General features: G+C 46.9%; 1 protein-coding gene across 3 annotated transcripts in view; it reads left to right on the top strand.

The window, feature by feature from the left end:
* The window catches only part of LOC127581327 (multidrug and toxin extrusion protein 1-like), a 37,012-nt gene extending 10,303 nt beyond the window's left edge, over positions 1-26,709 (top strand). The window contains exons 3-17 of one of the 3 annotated variants that reach the window (XM_052035631.1): positions 1,266-1,334; positions 3,117-3,265; positions 4,968-5,010; positions 6,120-6,164; positions 8,086-8,183; positions 12,204-12,301; positions 13,040-13,153; positions 16,411-16,469; positions 18,657-18,765; positions 20,051-20,126; positions 20,237-20,306; positions 22,233-22,365; positions 23,230-23,324; positions 24,131-24,212; positions 25,720-26,708. In XM_052035631.1, the coding sequence (XP_051891591.1) occupies positions 1,266-1,334; positions 3,117-3,265; positions 4,968-5,010; positions 6,120-6,164; positions 8,086-8,183; positions 12,204-12,301; positions 13,040-13,153; positions 16,411-16,469; positions 18,657-18,765; positions 20,051-20,126; positions 20,237-20,306; positions 22,233-22,365; positions 23,230-23,324; positions 24,131-24,212; positions 25,720-25,928 (1,449 nt within the window). In that variant the 3' untranslated portion in view covers positions 25,929-26,708. Of the gene's footprint in view, positions 1-1,265; positions 1,335-3,116; positions 3,266-4,967; positions 5,011-6,119; positions 6,165-8,085; positions 8,184-12,203; positions 12,302-13,039; positions 13,154-16,410; positions 16,479-18,656; positions 18,766-20,050; positions 20,127-20,236; positions 20,307-22,232; positions 22,366-23,229; positions 23,325-24,130; positions 24,213-25,719 lie in introns of all 3 variants that reach the window. The other 2 variants (XM_052035634.1, XM_052035633.1) reach the window with 2 other exon arrangements.
* The last annotated feature ends 355 nt before the right edge of the window (positions 26,710-27,064 follow it).

A 27,064-nucleotide genomic window follows, 5' to 3' on the forward strand; every position in this document is an offset into this window, starting at 1 on the left:
TTGTTGTGCCATCAGCAAATTTAGCAAGCACATGTCTTTGGTCCCTTCACCCAAGTCATTCTTATAAATTGCAAAAAGGTTGAGGACCCGTGGCCCACCACTCGTTACGTTTTGCCAATCAGAAGAAGACCCATTTATGCCTCCTCTGTTTCCTGTTAGCCAGCCAATCTGCTATCCGTAACAAAGTGTTACCTCGCACACCATGTGCTTTTATTTTGTATAATAACTATTGACGCTGCACCTCAAATGCCTTCTGGAATCTTTAGAACATCCTCTGGATCCCCTTTTACCCACACCACATATTCAGAGGGCATAAAGTAAGTTGGTCAAACATGATTTACCTCTTGCAAAACCATGTTCACTCTGACTTTAAATATTTCTAAAAACCTTGCAATAACATCTTTAATAGTAGTTTCTAATATTTTCCCTCTTTCAGATGTTCAGCTACCTGGTGTGAATAGTTTAATAATCTTCATAGTATCAGTCCCACACTCTGACACATTCTCTTGAACCTCTGCTGTCTCCTATCTCCATCCCAATACCCCTTAAAACCCACCTCTTTGAACAAGTCTTGAGTGACTCAAACATCTACTTTGCCTCAACACTTTTGCCCTACCTCTGTGAAGGACCTCTGGATGTTCTATCACTTTAGAAGTCCAGTCATAGCATAAGCTCATCATCAAAGTCAGGAGACCACAGATGGCCCATAGTCAGTTTGAGTAGTTACAGGGTAAGTGGTGAATCCTGTGGTTGTCATGCCTTTGGGAAGAGAGTTCAGAGGTAGGAGAAGGAGGTTGAATTGCCAAGAGAAGAAAAATAACAATGTTAAGCAACACGCAAAACGCTGGAGGAACTCAGTAGGTCAGGCAGCATCTATGGAGGGAAATGGACAGTCGACATTTTGGGTCGAGACCCTTCATCAGGACTGGAGGAAGAGGGGAGATGGCCAATATAAAAAAGATGGGGGGAGGGGGTGGAGCAAGAGCTGGCAGGTGATAGGTGGATCCAGGTGAGGGGGTGGGGGGGGTTGATAGGCAGGTGGAGGGGAGGGGAGACTGGGTATGACAGTCTGGGAGGTGATAGGTGGAAGTGACAAAGGGCTGAAGAAGATGGAATCTGATTGGAGAGGACAGTGGGCCACGGAATAAAGGGATGGAGGTGAGGAGGGGACAATGTTACATTGTTCATGCTTGTATAGTTAGGTCCCTTCTTGTAACCAAACAATGTTATTCACTTTGCTATTTTTTCCCTTGCATTTTGCACAGGTGATCAATGTATCAGCTATCTCTGTTGGTGCAGGGCTGGCCTCAACATGTGACACACTCTTTTCTCAGGTAAGTGCCAGTGAACCCCAAGCTGTACAGTGGAAGCTGATACCCCTTCCTCACCAGCAAGGAAATTTATTTGATTCCAACATCTCTCGTGAGGGGTGACAATGTGATAGTTCTTGCTGGTGAGTATCCACAGGACCTACTGATCACACACCTCCTCCCCGATCACCTGGATGTCCATGAGATGCGGACATCCCTAATTGCTCCTGAATTAAGGAAGTGGTTAAGAGTAAACCACATTTATGGGTCTGGAATCACATAGAGGCAAGACCAGGTAAGTACAGTAGATTTCCTTCACTGTTTGACAGAGTGAACCAGATCAGATTTTACAGCAATTCAATAGTTTCATAGTCACTGTCGCTAAGACTAGCTTTTTTTAAAAATTCCATATCTTGTTAATAACTTGAATTTAAGTTCCCCAGCTGCCATGGTGGGAGGGATGGCCAAGAACTCTGGCCTCTGGGCCAGTAATTACCACATCCCAAATTAATTTAGAAAGGAAGGTTTGCACTGTACACCTCCACATCTCGGATGGGTTGTGTTCCGAGAAAACCATCCACATAGTGATTCTCCATAATGCAGACCCTTGACGAAATGTGCTGTTTCTTTTGCAATTTGTGTTTATTTAGTTATGTTTTTCTTACATAAATTCCATAAGAGCAAATTTTAATTCCGTATCTCACATTTTTTAGTAGTGATTTGTGAATTCTGTTGGGGCAAATTTCCATTACACAAACTGCTGTAACGCAGTGGTACATGGTATCAGTAATAGTGACCGGGAGTTACTGAAACCTTTCAGGTCCAGGGATGTCCTTTGGGGAAGGAAGTTCTGCCTTGGTTACCTTGTCTGGTCTGATACAAAACACACCTATTTAGCTGACACTTCATCTACTCTGAAATGATCTAACAAGGCAAGTTGAGGACTGGAGAGCATCCATTGACATTGCTGGCACTATCCTCGTCCAGAGGACTGCAGATGCTGGAATCTAGATGAAAAACACGATGATGCTGGAGGAACTCAGCAGGCCAGGCAGCATCCGTGGAGAAAAGCAGGCGGTCAACGTTTCGGGTCAGGACCCTTCTTCAGGACTGAAGATAGGAAAAGGGGAAGCCCAATATATAGGAGGGAAAAGCAGAGCAGTGATAGGTGGACAAAAGACGGGAGGCGGGGTGGGCACAAGGTGGTGACAAGTAAATGCATGTAAGAGCTAGTGAGAGGCAGGTGCAGGGGAGGAGGGGAGAGCAGATCCCCCAGGGGATGGGTCAAAGGCAAGGAGAGAGAGGGGAAAAAGGTAGAAAACTAGAGGCCAGGAAAGGGAAGAAGAGAAGAAGTATGGTGGAGGTGACTGTGGGGAAGGGGCGTGGGGATCACCTCAAGTGGAGAATTCGATGTTCAAAATCCTGTCCTCATCCTGTCCGGCTACAACATTCCTTCATTTAGTTCCCACAAATCTGTTCATGATTTTGAACGTTTTTATCAGCTTTCATCCTACACAACAACGAACATTGCAAGCTCTCAGAAGCGCAGTGTAAAGAATATCTCACGCATGTCTGGTACCACAATGGTCCAAATAGCCTGAAGCTTCTGCAGCTGAGGGTGAAGTCTGAGGGACTTGCACATCGACCGAGTGCGCCCCCCAGCAACAACCAACCAACAATGGTGTTAAGTTAAGGATGATGACAATGTTACTGTCCTTTGCTGACATTGCAAAGGGCATCTTTGATCATGCAAATTCCCCTGAACAAATAGGCACAGACAAATTTACCTTATCTTCTCATTTTCAGACACATGGCAGCAAGAACTTGAAGAGACTCGGTGTGATTCTTCAGCGAGGGATTCTCATCCTCATGATCTTCTGTTTTCCCTGCTGTGCTCTCCTTCTTAACACCGAGCACATCCTGTCGGCTTTCAAACAGTCTCCTGAGGTGGCCAGGTGAGGGTCCTCATACATTTCACAAAGCAAAGTGGTGCTTATATGTAAACATTTTTACAAGGGATGCCAAAGTGATGGTGTGTCCAAGGTCACAGCAACATACAAGGAAAGGATGGACACAAGCTATAACTGCCCATGATACACACAGGCTCTGGCTCGTGAGTTTTCCCCTTCCTGAGGGGGAAGCAGATCATGTGCAGCCGGCACGGTGTGACCCCGAACTCAGCTGAGCTCCAGACTGCGAATTCCCTTCCCTTCACAATGGTCTGTAGTCTTCACCGTAACATTGCCATAACATCACCACTTACCCTCCATAGCACCACCCCCCTACCTCCTGAAACACCACCAACCTACCCCTGTATCACCACCTATCTACCCCCTGTAACACCACCCACCTACCCCTGTAACACCACACACCTACCCCTGTAACACCACACACTTACCCCCATAACACCACACACCTACCCCATAACACCACACACCTACCCCTGTAACATCACACACTTACCCTTGTAACACCACCCACTTACCCCGTAACACCACACACCTACCCCCGTAACACCACACACCTACCCCTGTAACACCACCCACCTACCCCTGTAACACCACCCACCTACCCCTGTAACACCACACACCTACCCCCGTAACACCACACACCTACCCCTGTAACACCACACACTTACCCTTGTAACACCACCCACTTACCCCGTAACACCACACACCTACCCCTGTAACACCACCCACCTACCCCTGTAACACCACACACCTACCCCCGTAACACCACACACCTACCCCTGTAACACCACACACCTACCCCTGTAACACCACACACCTACCCCGTAACACCACCCACCTACCCCTGTAACACCCCCCATTACCCACCTTTTACAAGAAAGACCACAATCAGAACAAAAAAAAACAAAGTCAATTGTATTTCAAAGTGATCAAAGTTGTCACAGTGTTGCTATACTGAGGTAGTGATTAGGGTTGTGCAGGTTGGTTCAAGAACCAAATGGTTGAAGGGAAGTAGCTGTTCCTGAACCTGGTGGTGTGGGACTTCAGGCTTCTGTACCTCCTGCCCGATGGGAGCTGCGAGAAGATGGCATGGTCTGGATGGTGGATGACAGAGAAAGGCAGGCACTGTGTGTGCAAGACAGGGCAGAAAAAAGTATAAGGACATGGTCTCACTTTGGGTGTGATCTTCGTTTCTACTGGAGTGTTGATAGTTCTATTTACAATGTTACAAATCACAGCAGCTTCTAGCGAAGGTGCTTACTCTAAGAGCAGCAAGGAACTCCCAATATATGGTACTGACCACCTACTTTTCATCCATAAGTACATACAGTATATATAGTCCAAATTCTCATTGCTGCTTATGTCATCTCTGCCTCTTCTGCCAATCCCCCCTTCCCCCCTCCCCTCCCTCCTCTCCCCCGCCCCCCTCTCTCTCTCTCACACCCACACTCTAGGAGGATCTGTTCTGATTGTTTTCTCCTGTGGAGACGTGTCCACTCTTCATTTGGCAAAATCCTGGTGCAGTATGGGTCTTATCCAAAACCCATCTGTGGACCTGTAGCCCCCTGCTCCTAAATCACCTTCCTCTGCTTCAGTGAGCTGTTGAACCCTGCTGCCTGTGTTGAGTTTGCGATTGTTTGACTTGTAGTTTTCCTACTTTTAACAGTGCCTTCAATTTCTCAAACAGGTTAACAACATCGTACGTGAAGATATTCATCCCTGCCCTCCCTGTGAGTAAAGCATTGCAATTAACCCACTCAGTACACAAACAAAGTGGTACAGAAGCTGAAAGTAATGTTGGAAATACTCAGCAGGTCAGGTAACATCTATGGGGAGAGAAGCGGCTAGTATTTCACGTCGATGACCCTTTAGCAGAACTAGGACAGGGCAGAGATATAACAGTGGAAGCAAATGGAGAGAGGGAGAGGAAACAACTTGAAGAACAAAATTTGTGTTTCTTCATCAGTTTGAGATCAGAAACCTTCTAGGTACAGTTACTGAATAATAACTTTGGAGAATATTTATATGCACACTGAAGATTCTTCTGAAGATAGTGCCTGGAGTATCACCTTATGCCTGCAGTATTAATGCCTGCACAGGAGGGGAATGAAACAAAGTTTGCCACAGAGCCACATGGGGAGATATTAGAGGGAGGGCGATTCATTTTAATTAACCTGAATGAATTCTCAATTTGGACATGTACATGTCTGCACAGGTGCAATGAAAAACTTACAGCAGCATCACAGGCACATAGCATCAGATAAGCAGTATTCACAAGAAAAACATAAATTAAACATAAATTTTTACAAAAAGAACTCGATTAGAACAAAAGTGCAAAGTGAACAAAGTGGTCACAGTGTTGCTAAACTGTAGTGATTAGGGTTGTGCCGGTTGGTTTAAGAATCAAATGGTTGAAGGGAAGTATACACATTCCCACCGCAGTCAAATTGATGTGATCTCTTGGGGAGGCCAAAACAGAATAAAAGCCCATTTATACACAAAAGGCCCAGACAAGGCTAGGTCAACTCCAAACTAGTCCTCCCCTGTTTTCCCCACAAGCTACTTTCTTGAAGAAGCGGATGGACATTAATCGGGATCAGGAACCCTGACGGATTTTCACTCCCACTAGTGCAGAGTCTGGGAGGTGAATGGTGCCCACAGCACAGGTTAGCTAACTCCACAGCCACTGGGGTTGGATCCGGATCCTTGTCGTGGCACTCTGATACACGAGGTGGTCCCGCCAAACCATCAGACCCATCGTTCTGCATGCATACATCTCGGCGTTCCAGCAATGTAAGTCTTTACTTATGTAAACTGTTGTCTTTCTGCCTCTTCCTAGGCAATATTTCTTTATCAGTTGGAGATCAAATACCTTCAAAATCAGGTACAGTCATTGAATAATAAATTCGGAGAAGTTGATTTAATTAATGTTTGAGTGCATGATGAAGATTCTTCATTAGTCCAGTCAATCTCACTTATTCTCTCCTTCCCATATTTCTGCAACCTCTCCTCCAAGTACTTGTCCAATTCCTCTGGAAGGCCACTAGTAGAATCTATTCACTCTGCCTCATCAGGCAGAACTTTCCAAACCGAAACCATTCTTCACAAAAGTGGCTTTTCCCTGTGTCACCTCTGTTTCTTTTCCCATTATCTTAAGTCTATGCCTCCTGCCTTTCCCCTTGAGCCGTTGGAAACAGTTCCCCCTTTTGTAAGCTTTTCCTGATTTCAGACACCTCCATCAAATCTCCCCTTAGCCTTCAGTGCCGCCATTCCCAGTCAATCATCACCTTAGCTCGAGGCATTTCATTTGGACTGGGTTTTCAGTGGTCCATATCAAGGCACTCGACCTGAAACGTTGACCCATTCCATGTGAAGGGTCTTCGCTCAAAACATTGACCCATTCCATATGAAGGAAGTTTCAACTGTCCATTTCCCTCCACAGATGCTGCCTGACCTGTTGAGATCCCCCAGCAGCTTGCTTTTTGCTCCAGGTTCCAGCACTTGCAGTCTCTTGTGTCTCTATTCCCAGTCTATCCCCATCACAGTAATTCCTCGTCCCTAGAACCATGCTGGTAGATGTCTCTGTACCTCTCCAAAGGCTCAGTATCTTTCATAATGAGATTAGATTAGGCTATTGTCACATACACCAGGGTGCAAAGAAATTCCTTGTTTGCATGAGCTCACAGAGTAAACAGTATACATGGTAATAATGAACACAACAGTAAATACAGAGACGAACGCAGGACGACAGAATGGTACAAAGTCCAGTGGTGAGAAGTGAGGTGGTGCAAAAAGAAATGCTAAAGTGACAATAACGGAAGGGGTAGAAGTCAGGGTTCGAGAACATGGCAGCTCCACCAGGAAGGGGATGTGATTGGTTCAGGATCCTGACAGCAGTGGGGAAGAAGCTGTTCTTGAGGCTTTCAAGCTCCTGTATCTTCTCCCAGAAGGTAGAAGAGGGATAAGGGAATGGCCAGGGTGACAGGCGTCTTCGACAATACCGTCAGCCTTCCTGATGCAGCGCACCATGGGGGTGGACTGGATCAGAATCAGGTTTATTATCACTGACATGGGACATGAAATGTGTTGGTTTGCGGCAACGGTACAGTGCAAAGACATAAAATTATTATAAATTACAAAATAAATAAATAGTGCAGGGGTTCATGGACTGGTCAGAAATCTGATGGCGGAGGGGAAGAAGCTGTTCCTGAATTGTTGAGTGAGGGTCTTTAGGCTCCTGTACCTCCTCCCTGATGGTAGCAACGAGAAGGTGGCATGTCCTGGGTGGTGAGGCTCCTTCGTGACGGATGCCGCCTTCTTGAGGCACCGCCCCTTGAAGGTGTCCTCAATGGTGGGGAGGGTCGTGCCCGTGATGCAGCTGGCTGAGTCTACAACCCTCTGCAGCCTCTTGCGATCCTGCGCATTGGAGCCTCCGTACCAGGAATGGATGGAAGGAAGTGACGATTGGTTCGTGCTTTGGATGGAGCTCTTCAGCTGGGACCGAACTAGTGCCCTTTAGCAGTATAATACAACCACTTTGCTCTACACTGCTCCGGCCAGGATAAAGCCCAGGATCCTATATCTTCATTAGCTGCTCTGTTAATCTACCCAAAGGTTTATGCATAAAGACTCCCAGCTTCTTCCCTTCTGGCACCCACTTCTTCACTTCCTTTGCACCCTCTCAACGGTTTTTATTCCATGTGCTGACCTGTTGCAGTTGTGAGGTGTTTTCTCCTCCCATTGTACAGTGAGACACCACTCCTACCCTCCACTGAAGGACTGACATTCTGCTGTTCTCACTCCAGGGAATAAACATGCCGCAGGTTTTCACTGGTTTTCTGGCCAACATTTTCAATGCAGCAGTGAATTACATCCTGGTATACATGCTACCTCTGGGCATTCAGTAAGTAGCAAGTCAATTTAATTCTCTTTCAGCTGAAATATTTGGTGTATAAAATTAAGAGGAGGCTAGACAGAATAAATAGGAAGGATCCATTTTCCTGGGTCCAAAACCAGGGGGAATAGATTTAAAGTGCAGGTCCTCCTCAGGTTACCAACGCCCGACTTATGTACACCCGCCTGACGTTGGCATCGTGTTTGGTACAGACATTGTGGGCTGAAGGGCCTGTTCCTGTGCTGTACTGTTCAATGTTCTGCCTCGTGGGAACTCGATTCTGACTTGTGAACCGCTCGGGTTACGAATGGTCCACAGGGACGGAACCCTGCCGTAACCCGGGTGACGACCTTTAATTGGTTGGGTGATTGGAGGGGACAAGAGGGAAGCACCATTGACCCCGGGGGTGGGTCGAGATCTCGGGATCACCATCAGAATGGTCAGTGGGGCAGAAACTCTCAGAGCACTTTAACAGTGCGTGGATGTGTACTTGAAGCTGCAGGGGTCAGGGCCCAGGGCCCAGGGCTGGAGGGTGGGGTTAGGTTGGAGAGGTCTTTCCAAACCAGTATGCACACAATGGGCTGAATGGTCTCCTGTGTTGTAAAGTGTCTGTGGTTTTCTGTCTGACTTGTGACATCTCTGCCATCCCGTTGGCTGTTACTTTCACCAGGCCTGAATGGGTTGAGGGTTGGGGAGGTTGGAGGGGGTGTGGGGGGTGGGGGGGCTGTGAGCGAGCTGATGAGTGGGGTTGGCGGTGAGCCTGGTTTACTTGGACGTGCTCAGCAGGGATGACGGTCAGGAAGGTCCCAGGACGTTGCTGGACAACCGAGTAACAGAGGAGTTTCCTGCAACTTGTGGAAGGAAGAGGGAGGTGGTGGTGAGGAGGCTGGGAGTTGGAGGGGTGGACTCACCAGCTGGTAGGGTCTAAAATGGTTCAAGTTTTAGACCCTCAGCAGGTCAAGGACTGAGGGACCTTGGAGTACAGATGCGTAGTTCCCTTAAAGTGGAGTCACAGGTAGTCAGGGTGGTGAAGAAGGCATTTGGCACGCTGGCCTTCATCAGTCAGGGCACTGAATATAGAAGCTGGGAGGTTATGTTGCGATTGTACTAGACGTCAGTGAGGCCGCACTTGGACTTGTGTTCAGTTTTGGTCACCCTGTTATTGGAAGGATGTGATTAAACTGGGGGAAAAAAATAACAAGGATGTTGCCAAGACTTGGGGAACTGAGTGAAAGGGAGAGGTTGGACAGGCCGGGTCTCACAGAGGTAGATAAAATCATGAGGGGCATAGATAGGGCGAGAGGTCTTTTTTTTCCAGGGTTGTGAATTGAAAACCTGAGGACATAGTTTTAAGGTTAGAGGTAAAAAGAACCTGAGGGGCAACATTTTTACGCAGTGGGTGGTAGATATATGGAACCAGCCGCCAGAGGAAGTGGCTGAGACGGGTACATCAGACACATTTAAGAAGTATGTGGACGGGTATGTGGATGACAAGAGTTTAGAGGGATATGGGCCAAGTGCTGGGAAGTGGGATTAGCTTGAATATACATCTTGGTCAGCACGGATGGGCTGAAGGGCCTTTTTCTGTGCTGGATAACTCTACGACTCTGGAACTGACACGGTGAAAGGAGGGTACTCAAAACCCAGGATGTAAGTCTGAGGCTCTGGGAATTGCGGGGCTGTTCTGCTTAGTGGGATGTGGTTCAAGGTCCAAGCAACCTGACCTGGAGTCCTCTGTGGTTCCATTGCCAGCAAGCGTTCTTGCCTGTGCAAGCCAGGTGTGGTTCACTTCACAGTTCTCTCTTTCAACCTCTTCCCCTCCATTCATTTTCCCATGATCTCGGGATTCACCAAGTGAGCAGGTTGGGATCTGTTTCCAGTTTCCTGCTGCTCTTCTCCCTGACTGAATGCCACAAGGGGAATATCAGGGAATTTCCAGGGACTCCACTCCCAGAAAGAGGTACTGGCACAGGAAATGGGGTGGGCGAGACCAATGATTCACAGTGGCGTGGGTGATAGATCCACTGCCTCAAAGCCCCAGAGACCCAGGTTCAATCCTGACCTCTGGCACTGTCTGTGTGGGGTTTGCATGTTCTCCCCATGACTGCGTGGGTTTCCCCCGGGTGCTCTGGTTTTCTCCCACATCCCAAAGACGTGCGGGTTGGTAGGTTAATTGGCTGCTGTAAATGGTCCCTAGTGTGTAGATGAGTTGGTAGAATCTGGGGGCAGTTGATGGGAATGTGGGGAAAATGAAACAAAACCAGGATTGTTGTAGTGTAAATGGATGGTTGACGGTTGGCACAGACTCAGTGGGCCGAAGGGCCTGTTTCCATGCTGTATGATTCTCTGACGAGGCTTTCCTTCGATGAGGAGACCAGAGAAACTTGAGGCTCTGCTTCTTAGATCAGAGAGCAGAGGCGATGAAGATGTTCAACGTTAATTATAGCTTCCATTGTTCAGTCCATCAGCTGGAGACTGGTGGGACGAGCTGGCAGGTTGTTAGGGCAGGGAAAGCCCCACGACAAAGAATTCAGCTTAAGTTGGCATCATGTTGGGCACAGACATCGTGGGCCAAAGGGCCTGTTCCTGTGCTGTACTCAAAGTCAAAGCCAAGTTTATGGGCACGGTAGTGTAGCGATTAGCGTAACGCTTTACAGCGCCAGTGACCTGGGTTCAATTCCGGCCTCTGTCTGTAAGGAGTTTGTATGTCCTCCCCGTGACTGCGTGGGTTTCCTCCGGATGCTCCGGTTTCCTCCCACATTCCAAAGACGTACGAGTTAGGAAGTTGTGGGCATGCTATTTTGGCGCAGGAAGCGAGGTGACAATTGCAGGCTGCCCCCCAGAACACATTATGCAGAAAAAAAGATGCATTTCACTGTATGTTTCAATGTACATGTGACTAATAAAGATATTTTATATACACAAATACATGTGTGCACAGGTCCAATGAAAAACTTACTTGCAGCAGCAACACAGGCACATAGCATCAGATAAGCAGAATTCACAAGAAAAACATAAATTATACACAATTCTTACAAGAAAGAACACAATTAGAACAAAAAAAAAGTACATTGTAGGGTAAAGTGGTCATAGTGCTGCTGTACTGAGGTAGTGATTGGGGTTGTGCCGGTTGGTTCAAGAACCCAATGGTTGAAGGGAAGTAACTGTTCTTGAACCTGGTGGTGTGGGACTTCAGGCTTCTGTACTCGGATAGAGACCCTTTTTCCTAGTTAACCTACGGTAACTTAGTCATTTCCCTCAACAACCCTGTAGCTTCACCTCACTAGGCACCAGGTAAAAGGTGGCTCAGCAATGAATCACAGCTTTGCTGGCTTCATTATGGCCAGATGTAGGGATGGTGTTTCCCCTGAGCTGGGTGTGTAAAGCCAGGGGTTACAGCCTCAGAGTAACAGTTGGCCATTCAGCGCACAGGTGGAGAACACTTCTTCTCCGAGGAGGTGGTGAGCCTTTGGCATTCTCTACCCAAGAGGACAGTGGACTATCAGTCATTTTGAGTATATTCAAGGTAGGGATGGATGGAGTTTTGAACACTAAGGGAACCAAGGGATATGGGTTTAGGGCAGGAAAATGGCACTGAGGTAAAAAGTCAGCCATGATCTTATTGGATGGCAGAGCAGCCATGAGGGACTGAGAGTCATGGAATCATAAGTAATACAGCACAGAAACAGGCCCTTCGGCCCAACTCATCCATGCCAAACAAGGCGTCCACCTAAGTTAGTCCCATTTGCCCAGGTTTGACCGGTATCCCTCTAAACCTTTGCTCCTGATCCCATTTTCCTTACCATGGTTGGGAAGGGCCACGGAGCCGGGGAGACTGATGGGGATGGTGAGGGAGACCACAAGCTGCTCGGGTACCACACTATGGCTTCTCCTTGGTTCGTGGACCCAGCGGAACTTGAAGCCTGTTACCACAAACGACTGAAGGCAGTAGCATCCATTCTACGTCGGTTTTACTGAAGCCAAAGGCGGTTCAATGCAGTCTTTAACCATGAACCTGGTGTGTTTCAGAGGCTCAGCTGCAGCCAGCGTTGTCTCTTGGTACTGCCAGGCTATCTTCCTGTTCTTCTACATCCGATGGAGAAAGCTATACGTGGAGACCTGGGCAGGTAACTTCTCACCACCTGGTTCAAAAGACTGATACACACCTCCGTCTCCCCATCTTGACTTCACTCCCTGCACAGGCCAGTGACTCCCCAATGCCTCCCCCTCCCCCATTCTTCCAGTCTCGGCAGGTTTGGTGAGTGCAGAGGACAGGACAACTCAACTGAGCGTGCTCAGTTCATACTCGCAAAGCAGCACGACTCCTCAGTATCTGATTGGGTGAAACCTGACTGTCACTCAAACTGGTTTTATCCCCTACCTCTGTAACCAGCGGAAAAATATCCCACCTGTTTTCCCTCCACACCTTCCAGGACTATCCGTTCCCGTTCAATCTGTTCTCGCGTTTGTCTTTGTGAATAAATCATTTTTAAAACTCCAATGACTGTGCCCAGAGTCCTTGGCCTTTGAGACCTCAAAGAACCTTTTCGCACAATAACACCTTCCAGGACTGAGAAAGATTATGCAATAACACAAGTTTATCTTTTACTTCCCTTATTGTCTGTGTCCTGTGCTTTGTAGGAAGCAATGTTATGGACTTTGGTTTATAATTCCCAGAAATACCAGGAAAATCTTGGAGGATTATCCACAGATTTCTAAAACCAGCTAGTCCTGAACTTAGAAAGATAGAGCCAACTAGATGGTTTGAAGCATCACTTTTAACCCCCCCCCACCCCCACCACCACCCCCCCCCCACTTCATCTTGTCTACCTTGCATCAGTAACAGACAAATATTTTATATATAGGATGGTCCACTGAGTGTCTGCAGGAGTGGGGTCACTTTGTCCGACTGGCTATCCCCAGCATGCTTATGCTGTGCATTGAGTGGTGGAGTTATGAAATTGGAATGTTCCTTTCAGGTAAATAAGCTAGCAACTCTTCGTCGAATACTCCACTTGGTCAGTAAATAACGATGGATTTTTTTACTGCCTAATTCCACTCCATTTACTTGCGGTGGGTCTCATGACTAACCGAAACATCCAACAAGAAATCTCCGTTGGTTTCCCAGGAAATACTGGAGGTGTTGGAGAAAGTGTCCAAAAGCTCGGTCAAAGTGGGAGCTTCTAACGTGTACCTTAAAGGAAGAGAGAGAGGGTGGAGAAACGGAGAGTGATTCCGAGGGGTTCCTAGAGCAGTTGAAGGCACGGCTGTCATTGGTGGAGCAGTTACAACCAAAGATAGCTGGGAGGCCAGAGCTGGAGGCAGGCAGGAATCCTAAGCTCCAAGGAAGTTGGAGAGACAGAGAAGGGCTCCACTGTGCAGGAATTTTAAAATGGAGGCGTTTCCAGAGAGGGAGCCATTTTAGGTTGGCTGATGGGTGACTGGTAGTGGGTGACTGGTGGTGGTGCATTGCAATGAGTGAGTGGTGAGGGTTGACGTTTTGGGTTGAAACACTGCATCAGGACTGGCAGAGAGTTCAAATGACAAGTGACTGGAAGTCCTGACCCAAAACGTTGACTATTCCTTGAGCCCCCCCCACCCCCACTCCCCCACACAGATGCTGGTCGACCCACTGAGTCCCTCCAGCAGATTGTCTGTGGCTCCAGATTGCAGCGTCTGCAGCCTCTTGTGTCTCATTATCCACTGACTTAATACCCATGAGATCACTGTTGGGAATACCTGGGATTGGGCGGGGCTGCCGTAAGAGGGGAGGTCCGGAATGTGAGCTGGGTGTGTGGCAGGACCCAGAGCCAAGGGCAGGATGGGGATCAGGAGCACTGGGGTCAGGAACATGGGGTAGGTTTACACAGAAGAGGCATAGATCGAGTGGACAGTCAGAGACTTTTTCCCAGGGTGACAATGGATAACACAAGGGGACATAATTTTAAGGTGATTGGAGGAAGGTATAAAGGGGATGTCAGGGGTAAGTTTTTTACACAGAGAGTGGTGGGTGCGTGGAACGCACTGCCGGCAGAGGTTGTAGGGGCATATACATTAGTGACATTTAAGAGACTTTTAGACACATGAATGATAGAAAAATAGGGGGCTTTGTGGGAGGGAAGGATTAGATAGATCTTAGAGTAGGATAAAATGTCAGCACAACATGGTGGGCCGAAGGGCCTGTACTGTGCCGTGGTGTTCTATGTTCTGTGTTCTATGTAGAAGCTGAAAACTAACATGGAAGTTGTTATATCCAGAAAGGGGTTGACCACCCCTTCCCATTGTAGCCTCAGTGCCACTGCCAGCAGCTTTGGTGGTGTCGGTGTTTTTGTGTTGTCCATAGGAGGTCCCTGCTCCAGATAAAGAGGACGTGGTCCACTTATCCTCTCCTGTCAGCCAGAAGATACATAAGCTTGATTGCACGTACAACTAGGCTCAAGGACAGCTTCTATCCTGCTGTTATCAGACTCTTGAATGGACCTCTCCTACAGTAAAGGTGAACTCTTGATCTCCCAATCTACCCCGTCGTGGCCCTTGCACTTGTCCACTTGCACTGCAACAACTTTATTCAGCGACACAAGAAATTCTTCAAATGCTGGAATCTGGAGCAATACACAAAAAGTGCTGGAGGAACTCAGCAGGTGTCGGCAGTTAGAGATGAAGAGATGCAGAGCGGGCAGAAGGCCAGGATGAGGTGTCCAAGAGGACGAAGAGGGCTGCATTCTGTTTTCCTTCTTACTACCTCAGTGTAATAATGTACGGAATGATCTGTCTGGATGGCACGCAAACAAAAGCTTTTCACTGCATCTTGGTACATGTGACAATAATCAACCAATATTACGACACCACGGGATGTCATTTGGTCCATCTAGTTGACGCTGGCTCCCAGTTGAGCAATCCCTTTGGTCCTTCTCCCTCTCTCCCGATCCTGCTATCATGCAGTAACACAATTGGGGCCCTGTTTCCCTGCTCTGCCTCCGCTGACCTCAGCGGAACTAAATTTATTCCCAACCTGTCGGTGAGGTGTCGGGTGAGATTTAGATGTCACGTGCTCTAAGTGGCTCCACCCCTTATCCAACTGCAGTGGGAGTTCAGCCCTATATCTTTGGTGTTGAATTTATCCAAACGGATATTGAAAAGTCCTCCAACAAAAAAAAATGGCCTCGAGGATCAAGGGTGGGAACTGGCTGCATTTCTGCCGGTTTCTGATCTTGGGCACGCAGTCTACTGAGGGAGCTGATCTCGAGGTTGGGTTTTGGGCTTCCGGGTTGAGGGGAAGAGGTGCATTGGCCGGCCCATCACCAGGCGACGTGGACAACACGCCATTGGTGGGGTCTGAGCAGCATCTCAAAACCTGGATAAGAGAGATAAGAGATATATTTATTAGTCACGTGTACGTCAAAACGCACAGTGAAATGCATCTTCTGCGTAGAGCGTTCTGGGGGCAGCCCGCAAGTTTCGCCACGCTTCCGGCGCCAACATAGCATGCCTGCGACTTCCTAACCCGTACGTCTTTGGAATGTGGGAGGAAACCGGAGCATCCGGAGGAAACCCACGCAGACACGGGGAGAACGTACAAACTCCTTACAGACAGCGGCGGGAATTGAACCCGGGTCACTGGTGCTGTGATAGCATTACGCTAACTGCTACACTACCGCGCCTGCCTGCTCATCCGCTCCGTCAGTCCCAGGGAGGGTGGAGTGGAAAAGGACGGTGGATAGACTAAGGACAATTGAAGAGTGGTCTCCTCAGGCTGGGCAGGAGGAACTGGTTCCCACTGAAGAGTTAAGCCTTCCTGCATCCAGTTTTGAGAGTGGGAGTTCCTTCTCAATCGCAGCCCACCAGTCACTACAGTGATGTCACTGAGGCTCTGCTCCCCAGTAACACAACCTGCCTCTGATGACTTCAGTGTAAGCTTCAGGCATGGGTTAGAACACACATTTGGGTTTAATGCAAGCAACCAGTTACCAGTGTCTTGTTTACATCTGCAATGCTCTGCCAGAGGAGGTGAAGTTACAGGAGTGTTCCTCGGGGGACTGGTTTAAGAGGCATTTAGACAGGCAAGGCATAGAAGGATAGGGTCCCAATGCGGGCGAATGGGATTAGTGTAGATGGGCAAAATGGTCAGCATGGAGGTGATGGGCCGAAGAGCCTGTTTTGGCCTGGACACAGAAGTGACCCCTCTCTTGGCCGTAGCTTTCCATTACTCACTCACCGTACTGTTTCTCGTCCACAGGGTTAATTAACGTGGTTGAACTCGGAGCCCAGAGTGTCGTTTATCAGATTTTAACAATGGTATGCATGGTAAGTGTGAAGATTCTGCAGAATATAAGTGTCAGGGTTTGTGCGACTGATAAAACTATCTGAAGGTTTTCACAGGGAGAAAACAAGCCATGCTTCTTTAAAACACAGACCTTGACGATATTTGAATTTCTAATTTCCCACTGATGTTTCACTATATTAAGTTAGTGGTAAATGTTTATGAGACAAGGTGGACATTACAGGAGTGTTCTATAGGGACTGGTGATAAGAGCACTGATCTTTAGGCTAAATACTAGTGACATGGATTAGGCTATATAGGCAACATCTCCAAGGCTGCAGCTGATATGAAGTGTGGATGTGGAGTGGGTAAGAATGGTATCAACAGGAGGACAAGGGCATCCTGGTGAAATCGGAGACAGGGAGCAGTTGAAGTTTATCACAATTGAACACGGTGTGATGAGAAGCACTGTAGACTACATGGAACAAAGTTAAGGAGGGAGGTGAAATCCAAGGAAGTTATGTGATAGATTCATAAAGCACAGGGTAGGTCCCAGCGAGAGCCTGGTGTTCCATTCTGGGCAGCGGGCTTTAGGAAGGAGTGAAGTCTTGGAGAGGTACAGGTAGCCAAGACTTGTACCCCTCCAAGACTTCACTCCTTCCTAAAGGTGGTGAGGATGTCTGGCACGCTTGCCTTCTTCAGTCAGGGCACTCTTGTACCCAAAGAGTTGGGACCTCAGGCTACAACTGTTCAGGACATTGCTGAGACCACACTTGGAGTATGTGGGCAGTTCTGGTCACCCAGCTAGAGGAAGGATGTCATTAAGCCGGAGAAGTTGCAGAAAAGATTCGCCAGGATGTTGTCAGGACTGGAGGGCTTGAGTTACAAGGAGAGATGGTTATGCTGGGACTTTTCCCTGGAGCGAAGGAGGCTGAGGGGTGACCTTACAGGTGTTTATAAGATCATGAGGAGTATCGATAAGGTGGATGGTCAGAGTATTTTTCCCAGGGTAGGGGAGTCTAAACCTGAGACCACAGGCTTAAGGTGAGAGGGGAAAGATTAAAAGGGGACCTGAGGGCCGTTTTTAACACAGAGGGCAGTGGGTACATAGAACGAGCTGCCAGAGGAAGTGGTAGAGGCGGGTGCAATTACAACATTTAAAAAAGACATTTGGACAGGTACATGATAGGAAAGTTTAGAGGGATATATGCTAAATGCAGGCAAATGGGACTAGCTCAGGTAGGCACGTTGGTCAGCATGGACGAGTTGGGCCAAAGGGCCTGTTTCTGTGCTGTATGACTCTATGAGGGGGTGCAGAGCAGATTTGCTGGGATGGTTCCAGTGTGGAAGGACTCCAGTTATGAGGAATGACCAAAAAAGCTGATGTTGTCCTCTACGGAGCAGAGAAAGTTAAGGGATTTGATCCTGTGTTGTTGTAAGTGGGTAAGTGAGGAGAAACCTTCCACTGGTGGAAGGGTCAGTGGTCAGACAACACCTAGTTACAATGGGTGCCAAAACTTGTGGCTAAATTTCTCCTCTACAGTGAGTTACTGTGACCATGGAACACACTGCCTGATAGGGCAGTCGAAGCAGATTTTGTAGGAACTTCCTATAATGAAGGGGATGAATAGTTGACAGGAAAATATCTGCAGGGAAAGGGTAGCAAAGAGGAACTATTTCTACCAAAGCGTCAATGCAGACTTGATGGGCCAAATGTGTTGCATTGTATGTGAGAAGCATTCCAGCACCTAAACTGAAAGGAACAGAAGGTTAAGTTGGTCAGGTGGCGATGATGTTGGAGGCTTGTGTGGATTATTGAAGCCAGCATGGATGAGCTGGGCTGAAGGGCCTGTTTCTGTATGACCAGACTTAAGGACAGCTTCTATCCCACTGTGATAAGACTATTGAATGGTTCCCTTATACAGTGAGATGGACTCTGACCTCACGATCTACCTTGTTGTGACCTTGCACCTTATTGCACTGCACTTTCTCTGTAGCTGTGACACTTTGTACTGTTATTGTTTTTACCCTGTACTATATCAATGCACTCTGTACTAACTCAATGTATGCACTGTGTAATGAATTAACCTGTACGATCAGTATGCAAGACAAGTTTTTCACTGTACCTCGGTACAAGTGACAATAATAAACCAATACCAATACCAATACAATTCTGCCCAGTGTTGCACCACTTCAGGTCTTGTGTACTTTTTCTCTAACAGATCCCTCTGGGGTTTAGTGTGTCTGCCAGTGTTCATGTGGGGAATGCACTAGGTGCCAGGAGTCCACAGCAGGCTAAAAACTTGGCGAGAGTTGCTCTGTGCTGCACTGGTGAGTCCTTTGTCTGCAGTCCACCACGCTATCTGGCCATGAATTCAAGAACACTGCTCTCACTCTATCTACCTCTCCTCTCCCCTCACCTCACAAGGATACCTAGCATAATGTTCGAGCTGATGGACTAGTGTGCAGTTCCGGCCACTGCGCTATAGGAAGGATGTCGCTGTGCTGGAGAGAGTAAGGAGGAGATTCACTGGGATGTTGCCTGGATTGGAGGACTTCAGTTATGGGGAAGAGATTGGGAAGGATGGGCTTGTTTTCCCTGGAGTGAAGGAGGCTGTGGGGTGACCTGGTAAAGTTATATAAGATACCCCTACCTTTTCCCATGGTAGGGGTATGAAAGTAAGAGGGTATAGGCTTGTGAGAGGAACGGGTTTTAAATATTGACCATAACATTGTTGTAGGCTCTTTGATATCCTCCCGAAGGGGCATTTGAGGCCCCAGTTTATTGCCTCATCTCAAAGAGAGCACATCAGACTGAGTAGCACTCCCTGAGTACTACACCGAAGTGAAAGCCTGGATAAGGCATGGTGGGAAAAAGACAAGATTAGGAATTGATGCTTTATTTTAAGCAGGTTGCCTGGAACTAGAAAGCACACCAGTGCTTCTACTTCCACAGAAGGCTGAGGGAATTTGGCATGTCCCCCATGACTCTCACCAATCTTTATCGATGCACCACAGGAAGCGTCCTATCCAGATGCATCACGGCTTGGTATGGCAACTGCCCTGCCAGTGACCGCAAGAAACTGAAGAGAGTTGTGAGCGCAGCCCTGGCCGTCACACAAACCTCCCCTCCATTGACTCTGTCAACATGTTCCACTGCCTTGCGAAAGCAGCCAACGTAATCAAGGACCCCTCCCACCCTGGTCATTTTCCCTTCTCCCCTCTCCCATCAGCCAGGAGATACAAAAGCTTGAGAGCATGTACCACCAGGTTCAAGGATAGCTTCTAGCCCACTGTTATCAGACTCTTGAATGAACCTCTCATACGCTAGAAGGTGAACTCTTGATCTCTCAATCTACCTCGTCGTGGCCTTTGCACCTTATTGTCTGCCTGCACTGCACTTTCTCTGTAACTGTAACACTATATTCTGCATTCTGTTTTCTGTTTTACCTCAATGTATGGCATGATCTGTCTGGATGGGATGCAAACAAAAGCTTTTCACTGTATTTTGGTACATGTGACTATAATTAACCAATACCAATACTACTGGTAATTACTTGGCCAAAGTTATTTATTCACCAAACCACAAGTAATCATTTTGCTTTCAATTGAACAGGGTTCTGTGCATTGGTGACTTGTGTGATACTGAGAACGGTCAGCCATGTGCTCGGCTATGTCTTCACCTCTGACAAGTTAGGTTAAAACAAAAAGTTCTTCAAACTTCAAAAAACTTAACTCCTAGCCAAACGATTTCAAAATGATCTGAGGGTTTCTTAGACATGTTTCTCTTCCCTTTTTACAGAGAGATTATTTTGCTGGTTGCAGATATATTACCTTTGGTCATTATTCATCAGCTCTTTGATGCCATTACTGTGAGTTTTTCAGCAAAAGCTTTTGGAATTTTTGCTATTTGTTCCGAAGAAATAAGGTGGAATTCAGCATTGTTTGTCAAGCTTTTCTCTTTCAGTACACCTGTACCCACTGGGAATAGATGTCACCGTACTCACAAATTGACATTCCATTGCTTATTTCCCAGGGAAGTCACACCATGCCTTGAATATCACATCACTGTTCCATATCATTTGATGTCTCTGGGCCTGTACTCAATGGAGTTCTGAAGGATGAGAGGGAGATCTCATTGAAACATACCGGATACTAGAAGGATTCATTAGTGAGAGAGGCTGTCTCCATCAGCAGGAGAGTCTAGGATCCAAGGGCACAGCCTCAAAATAAAGGGACGTCCCTTTAAAACTGAGATGAAGAGGAATTTCTTGAGCCAGAGGGTGATGAATCTGTGGAATTCGTTGCCACAGGGGGTTGTGGAGGCCAAGTCATTGAGTGTATTTAAGGCAGAGATTGATAGGTTCTTGATTGGTAAAGCAGTTAAGGGTTTCGGGGAGAATGCGGTTGAAAAGAAAATCAGCCATGTTGATTCAGCCATGCAGAGCAGACTCGATGGGCTGAATGGCCCAATTCTGCTCCTATACCTTACAGTCTTATATCCCTTGGTTGCCTTTATTCTTCTGGTTGATTCCAGATGGAACATCTAGTCTGAGGAATTAAGAGATATGGGGTCAGAGCAGCTCAGTGGCATTGAGGTAAAAGATCAGCTACTATCTTATTGAATGGTAGAGCAGGTTCAAGGAGCTGAATGACCTACTCTTGCTTACATCTCTGCCCTGTGAATTCACCTTTAGACTGTCCTCACTTACATTATTAGTCTGCTTAACCTAAGCAATGCAACTAAGGTCCTTATTGAATTAGGTCCTGGCGTTGGATCCTCCATTTCCCCAGGCAGTGAGCCCATTGTGTGAGGTCTCCCATCCAACTACTAAACCGGCCTGCCTCTGCTTAGCTGGGAACTCACAGGAAGCGCAACAAGAAAGCCAATCCATTCTTTCCAACTCACACCATCGGAACCGCTGGTCAGTCAGCTAACAGCCAGAAGCTTCATACTGTAGAAAATGCAGACACAAGAGGAGGCCATTCAGCCCCACCATTCAGCTGGATCATGGCTGATCTATAGACAACATCCATTTTCCCATCTTAACATTTCCCCCGTGGTCCTTAGCTTAAAGAAGACCAAATAAACTGTTTTAATTTTTTAATCCTGGAATGCATTTGTTGACATTTGCAAATTGGCCCTTGAGTTTCCTGTTTTCTATTTTCTGGGGGGTGGGGGCCAATTAAAAAATTGACTTCATCAGTGGGTCTGGAGTCACATCTAGGTATAGAGTGAAGTAGGTGGGTTTTTATGAGCATGCAAAGGTTTCATTAACATGGTTAATGAGTTGTACCAGATATGTATTGACTCATTTACACTAATCCTACACTAATCCCAGTTTATTCTCCCCACATTCCCATCAACCAACCCCCCCCCCACACCCAGATTCTACAACTCCTCCCACATACCGATGCCGTAGGGGCTATTCACAGCGGCCAATTAACCTACCGACCCGCTTGTCTGTGGGAAGTGGGAGGGAACTGGAGCACCTGGGAAAACTCGTGTGGTCACGGAGAGCGTGCAAACTCCACACAGGCAGCGCCAGAGGACAAGATTAAACCCAGGTCTCTGGAGCTGTGAGGCAGCAGCTTTCCCAGCTGCGCCACTGAGCCGTCCGAAGTGAGAAAACCTTTTAAAAAGAAAACAGATTTATTCCCCGCTTTCTTTGAGAGGACTTAACTCCATATCCATACTCCAGCTCTTGCTCCATCAGTGTGGTTAATTCATTGTTATGCTCCCAAGCCCTGAGTGATGCCACAGTAACTGGATGTTGTTTTCTTTGCCTTTTACACAGTGCGTGAGTGCCGGAGTGTTGAGAGGGGCAGGGAAACAGAAGCTGGGTGCTGTCGCTAACTTTGTTGGATTTTATCTGATCGGGTTTCCTATTGGAATCTCCTTGATGTTTGCTGGAAAACTTGGAATATTGGGTAGGAAATTATACCAGGCCCCCACCTGGCTCCATCTGCCTATTATCCCCTCCCTACCTGGTCCCACCTGTCACCCACCACCCCCTTCCCTCGCGATGCTACACACTGCTCTTCCCTCCCAGTCCTGGTGAAGGGTCTCGACCCGAAACGTCGACGTACACCTTTTATCTCCACAGATGCTGCTTGACCCACTGAGTTCTTCCAACGTTCTGTTTTAATTTTACTCCAGATTCCAGCTTCCGCAGTCTCTTGTGTTCAGAGTCAGATTCAGTTTGTTGTTGTATACACCAGGGTGCAATGAAATTTCTTGCTCATATGAAGCTCACAGAGTAAACAGTGTACGTGGTAATGTTAAATACAGCAGTGAGTACAAAACAGCAGAATGGTGCATAGTGGTGTAAACTGAGGTTGTGCAAAAAGAAATGCTAAAGTGGCAATAACAGTAGAGATAGAATTAAGGGTTCAAGAATATGGCAGCTCCACCGGGAAGGGGATATGAAAGAGGTGATTGGTTCAGGACCCTGATAGCAGTGGGGAAGAAGCTGTTCTTGAGGCTTTCAAGCTCCTGTATCTTCTCCCAGTAGGTAGAAGAGAGAAAGGGGAACGGTCACGTGGTCTTCAGATTATCTTATTGCGTACTTCTTTATTTTCTTCTGGAGGCTCGACTACTTTCCGGGATTTTGACCTGTCGCCACTGGCTGGTGTCTATTCCCACACCACCTTTGTGACTCAGAGGTTGGGGAGGGCACTGCCTCTCCCACTTACATTGGGAACAGCCAGAAGAAATACTTCTGGGAAAATGTTTGGGGAGAGGAATATTTGATTATATTGACGTGCACTGACAGCACTCTTGTCACGTTGCAGGCTTTTGGTTGGGGCTGATGAGCTGTACTGCCATACAATTCGTTTTCTTTCAAGTAGTGATTTACAAGTTAAACTGGAATGAGGCATCGGATCAGGTATGAAACAAAGTTGGACAATACTCAGTGTTTCTCCCTTCCTCCCTTCCTTCTCACACACTGCGCGGCTCCCAGGGTGAGCTTACCTTCTGGCTCCCACGTCATTGGTCATCCAGCCATCTGGCGGGAACCAAGGCAGCCTCAGGGTTACTGCAGCACCAAGTTACCCAACACCCAATGACAAAATGGTGGGCCTGGACTCAGTGTCCATTTCGATCTGGAGATGTCTGGGATCAGGAGTTCACTAACTGGGGAATCAAAGATGGAAATTCCCCTGGAGTTTATTTCATTGTCTCCAAGTTACCTTGTTGCATCTCCAAGTGATAAGTTGTGCATTATTTTCCTGTTAACTAATGGGTCCTCCTGTTGTCGGCAAACTTAGAATGAAACTCGGTATATAACAGAGTGGCACCTGGGTTTGAACACAATTTAGACTTGTCCCAGCCCCTGTCTCTCCCACTCACTGACCCAGACCATCTCTCTCCCACTCCCCCTCACTGACCCAGACCCTCTCTCTCCCACTCCCCCTCAGACTGTCTCAGCCCCTGTCTCATTGACCCAGACCCTCTCTCTCCCACTCCTTCTCACTGACCCAGACCCTCTCTCTCCTACTCCCTCTCCCTGACCTAAGAGACATTCCTCGGTGTTGGTGAGCAGGGCTAAACCCCCAGCACACACCAGCAACTCAGGACCCAGTGGGAGGCGAGCAGAGCTGTGTAACAAGGTCTTCCATCACACAGAGACTGTTCCCTCTCCTAGACCCATGCTTACACGTTACTGAAGTTGTCTGTGTGGTTCGTTTGAAGGCTCTGGTTAATGCAGGCGTGAAGAAAGATGTGAACTCCTCCCACAGGGCTTCAGGAAGTCAAACTGAAGACATTTTGACAGGTGCGAAGTTTATGCCAACTTTTAATTATATTAATTACAAAGAAACAAGAGGAAACCTTTTATAACATCTTTTATCATTGTGTATGGGTGGCATTTGGTTTAGGGTTATCTATAGTCCCATATTAGACAGCAACCCCCCCATATTTCAAGAGGTAATTAGCTAACTCATAGGAAGTCAGTGTGGCATGCTCTTTTACCACGGGAGTACAGATGCTGTGTGATCTAACTTAAAGATATTTTCAGGAATTTAATGTGAAGTCATGAAACAGCAGATAAAAATCATTACAGAACGTTACTGAATTTGCCTTTTTTCCTTTGTAGCCATTTCCATTAATTACTCAGCAGAGTGAAGATATTTTTAAAATGTATCCCTTCATTGGGTTATCCAAATACATCATTCCTTGCAACCAAGAAAGCAAATGTAATTAATTCCTGACATTATAGATATAAAATTGTAGCAAGTAAGGAGGCCATTAGACCCATCTTACCTGTACTATCCCTTTGAAAAGAGCAATCCAATTAGTTCCATTCCCTTGCACGTCTCACATAGCACTGCAATTTTCTCCTTCAACTCTTTCCTCATCCAAACCCTTTGATATTGTGCTTTTCTCCCCATTTATATATCACTATGTTAAGTCTCATATTAACACATAAAATGGAAACCACTTTTCCAAATCTGTCCCACTGCAATGGCACCTTCCTGCTCCTGGTTGCACTGTAGCACCTCCAGTGGTGGGAGGATATAAATACAACCCAGTAGGCTTTCATTTTATAAGTAGACTTAGAAACATTTAAGGAAAGAAAGTTTACAAGAGATGTGAGCAAGTTTCGGATTGTTAGTATTTGATATATGGATAATTATTGGACTTTTAGCCTTTCCAGCAATCAAGTACCACATCACCTAAGCTACTAAGCCGAGCGCTCAGTGGGGAGATGTTCTTGATGGGTGTCAGAGAACAAAATGGGATTGTGTAATTATCTCTGAACCATTTTCCTTTTTTGCGTGTCGGATCTCCTTAAGGATTATAGGGTTGCTAAAGCTACCTCTTAGCTTCCTGGTGTAATATTGAATTTATAATCCATGTCCCTGTCCAAATGTTTTCTCTGGAGCAGTGGAGGCTGAGAGGAGACCGGATAGAAGTTTATAAAACTATGAGAGGCATAGATAGAGTACTGAGTGGGCATCTTTTTCCCAGGGTAGCATGCAGTTAAGGTGAGAAGGAGAAAGTTTGGGGGAGATGTGTGGGGCAAGTCTTTTACGCAGAGTGGTGGGTGCCTGGAATGTGCTGCCAGAGGTGGTGGTGGAGGCAGATACGAAAGAGGTGTTCAAGAGGCTTTTAGACAGGCACATGAATGAGCAGAGAATGGAGGGATATGGACTATGTGCAGGCAGGAGGGATTAGGTGTCATTAGCTTAATTAGTTTGGCACAGCACTGGGCTGAAGGGCCTGTTCCTGTGCTGGACTGTTCTATGTTCCATGTTATAATATTTCAACTTGCTTTACAGGAGTGTGTTCAGGAAACATTGCAGTCATTGATGTTAGTCCAGTGGAAGATACCATGGGACAACCGAGAGAGGAAACCTCTGCCCCAAAGACGAGTGCTAGCCCTGTTCAAGAAACGTTAACAGTGAAACAGCTGATTGTTCGGCGCGGACTAGCTTTCCTTTCTGCACCACTGATACTGGCTATCGGACTGCTGTTACTGAAGGTATAGAGCCTATTGAGCTTCACAGAGAAAAGCATGGGCCCTGGTTCCTTTAGACAGTGTGAGGAACATCAATGAAAGGCTTTGACCAACGGACTACAGAGGACAAGGTTCGCGCAGAGTGTGGCCACTACTGCAGACACACTGGGAGATTCCAACCTGACACCAAGACCAGCACCAATGCTCAGTTCTAAACAGCCCTCACCAATCAGTTAAATTTCCAGTTGTACACTATAACGAGGGGAGGTCAATTTTACTTTCAGCAGCTTAGACAGCATCTGGTGGAGTAGCTCATTGTAAAACCCAGCAAGTTTTTAAGGAGAACATGGCAGATTATACACCAGATTAACAATTTGCATCGCCAGGATCCACCCAAGTGATGAAGGTGAAATGACTCCCCATCCTCCCATCCTATCCTGGTTCTGAAGACACACCTTCCCACAGGCTGAAGTTTGGGTTGAATTTGTATGGAATTGATGGCTGGGTGAAATATTAAAGTACAGCCTCCGCCACATGTGTGAGTGGTCTCCAGATCCTCAACTTCCCCTGCAACAAATAAACATTCTCATGTACCGATGATGAAATTGTCCTGTCTTTTGTCTTTATAAACATTATTTTTAATCCGGTAATGACAATATACCCTTTGTATATTTCCAGCTGTATAACAGTGGCTAAATATCAGATGTTCTTGACTGCAAACATCTCCGGTAAGACCAAGGATGTGAGGGGGGCTATGCAAATGCAAATCTTTTGTGTTGACATCTATTTATTTCCTGAAATCAGTAATCGACACAAAACTGGACCCAGACACGTAACCCTTCTGAGTGCTTATGTCAACCAGTGTATTCTTAAAAGTGACCCAATGTTACATGATTCATGTGTGTGAACCAATGTTCAACCAATTCATGTATGAACCATACTTCACATACGATCCAATGTTACGTGCTTAAAATTGAAGGCAATGCAAGAAATCACAGGGAGTCATGGAATCATACAGCACAGAAACAGGCCCTTCAGCCCATTAGTATAGATGGGTACTTGACCATTGGGTACCCAACTATACTGATCCCATTACCATCACTTGTTCAGGAGCCTTGTATACAATGGCGATGCAAGTGCTCATCTATATACTTAACTGTTACGCG

This window comes from Pristis pectinata, chromosome 21, assembly GCF_009764475.1.
Source record: "Pristis pectinata isolate sPriPec2 chromosome 21, sPriPec2.1.pri, whole genome shotgun sequence".
Classification (NCBI taxonomy): domain Eukaryota; kingdom Metazoa; phylum Chordata; class Chondrichthyes; order Rhinopristiformes; family Pristidae; genus Pristis; species Pristis pectinata.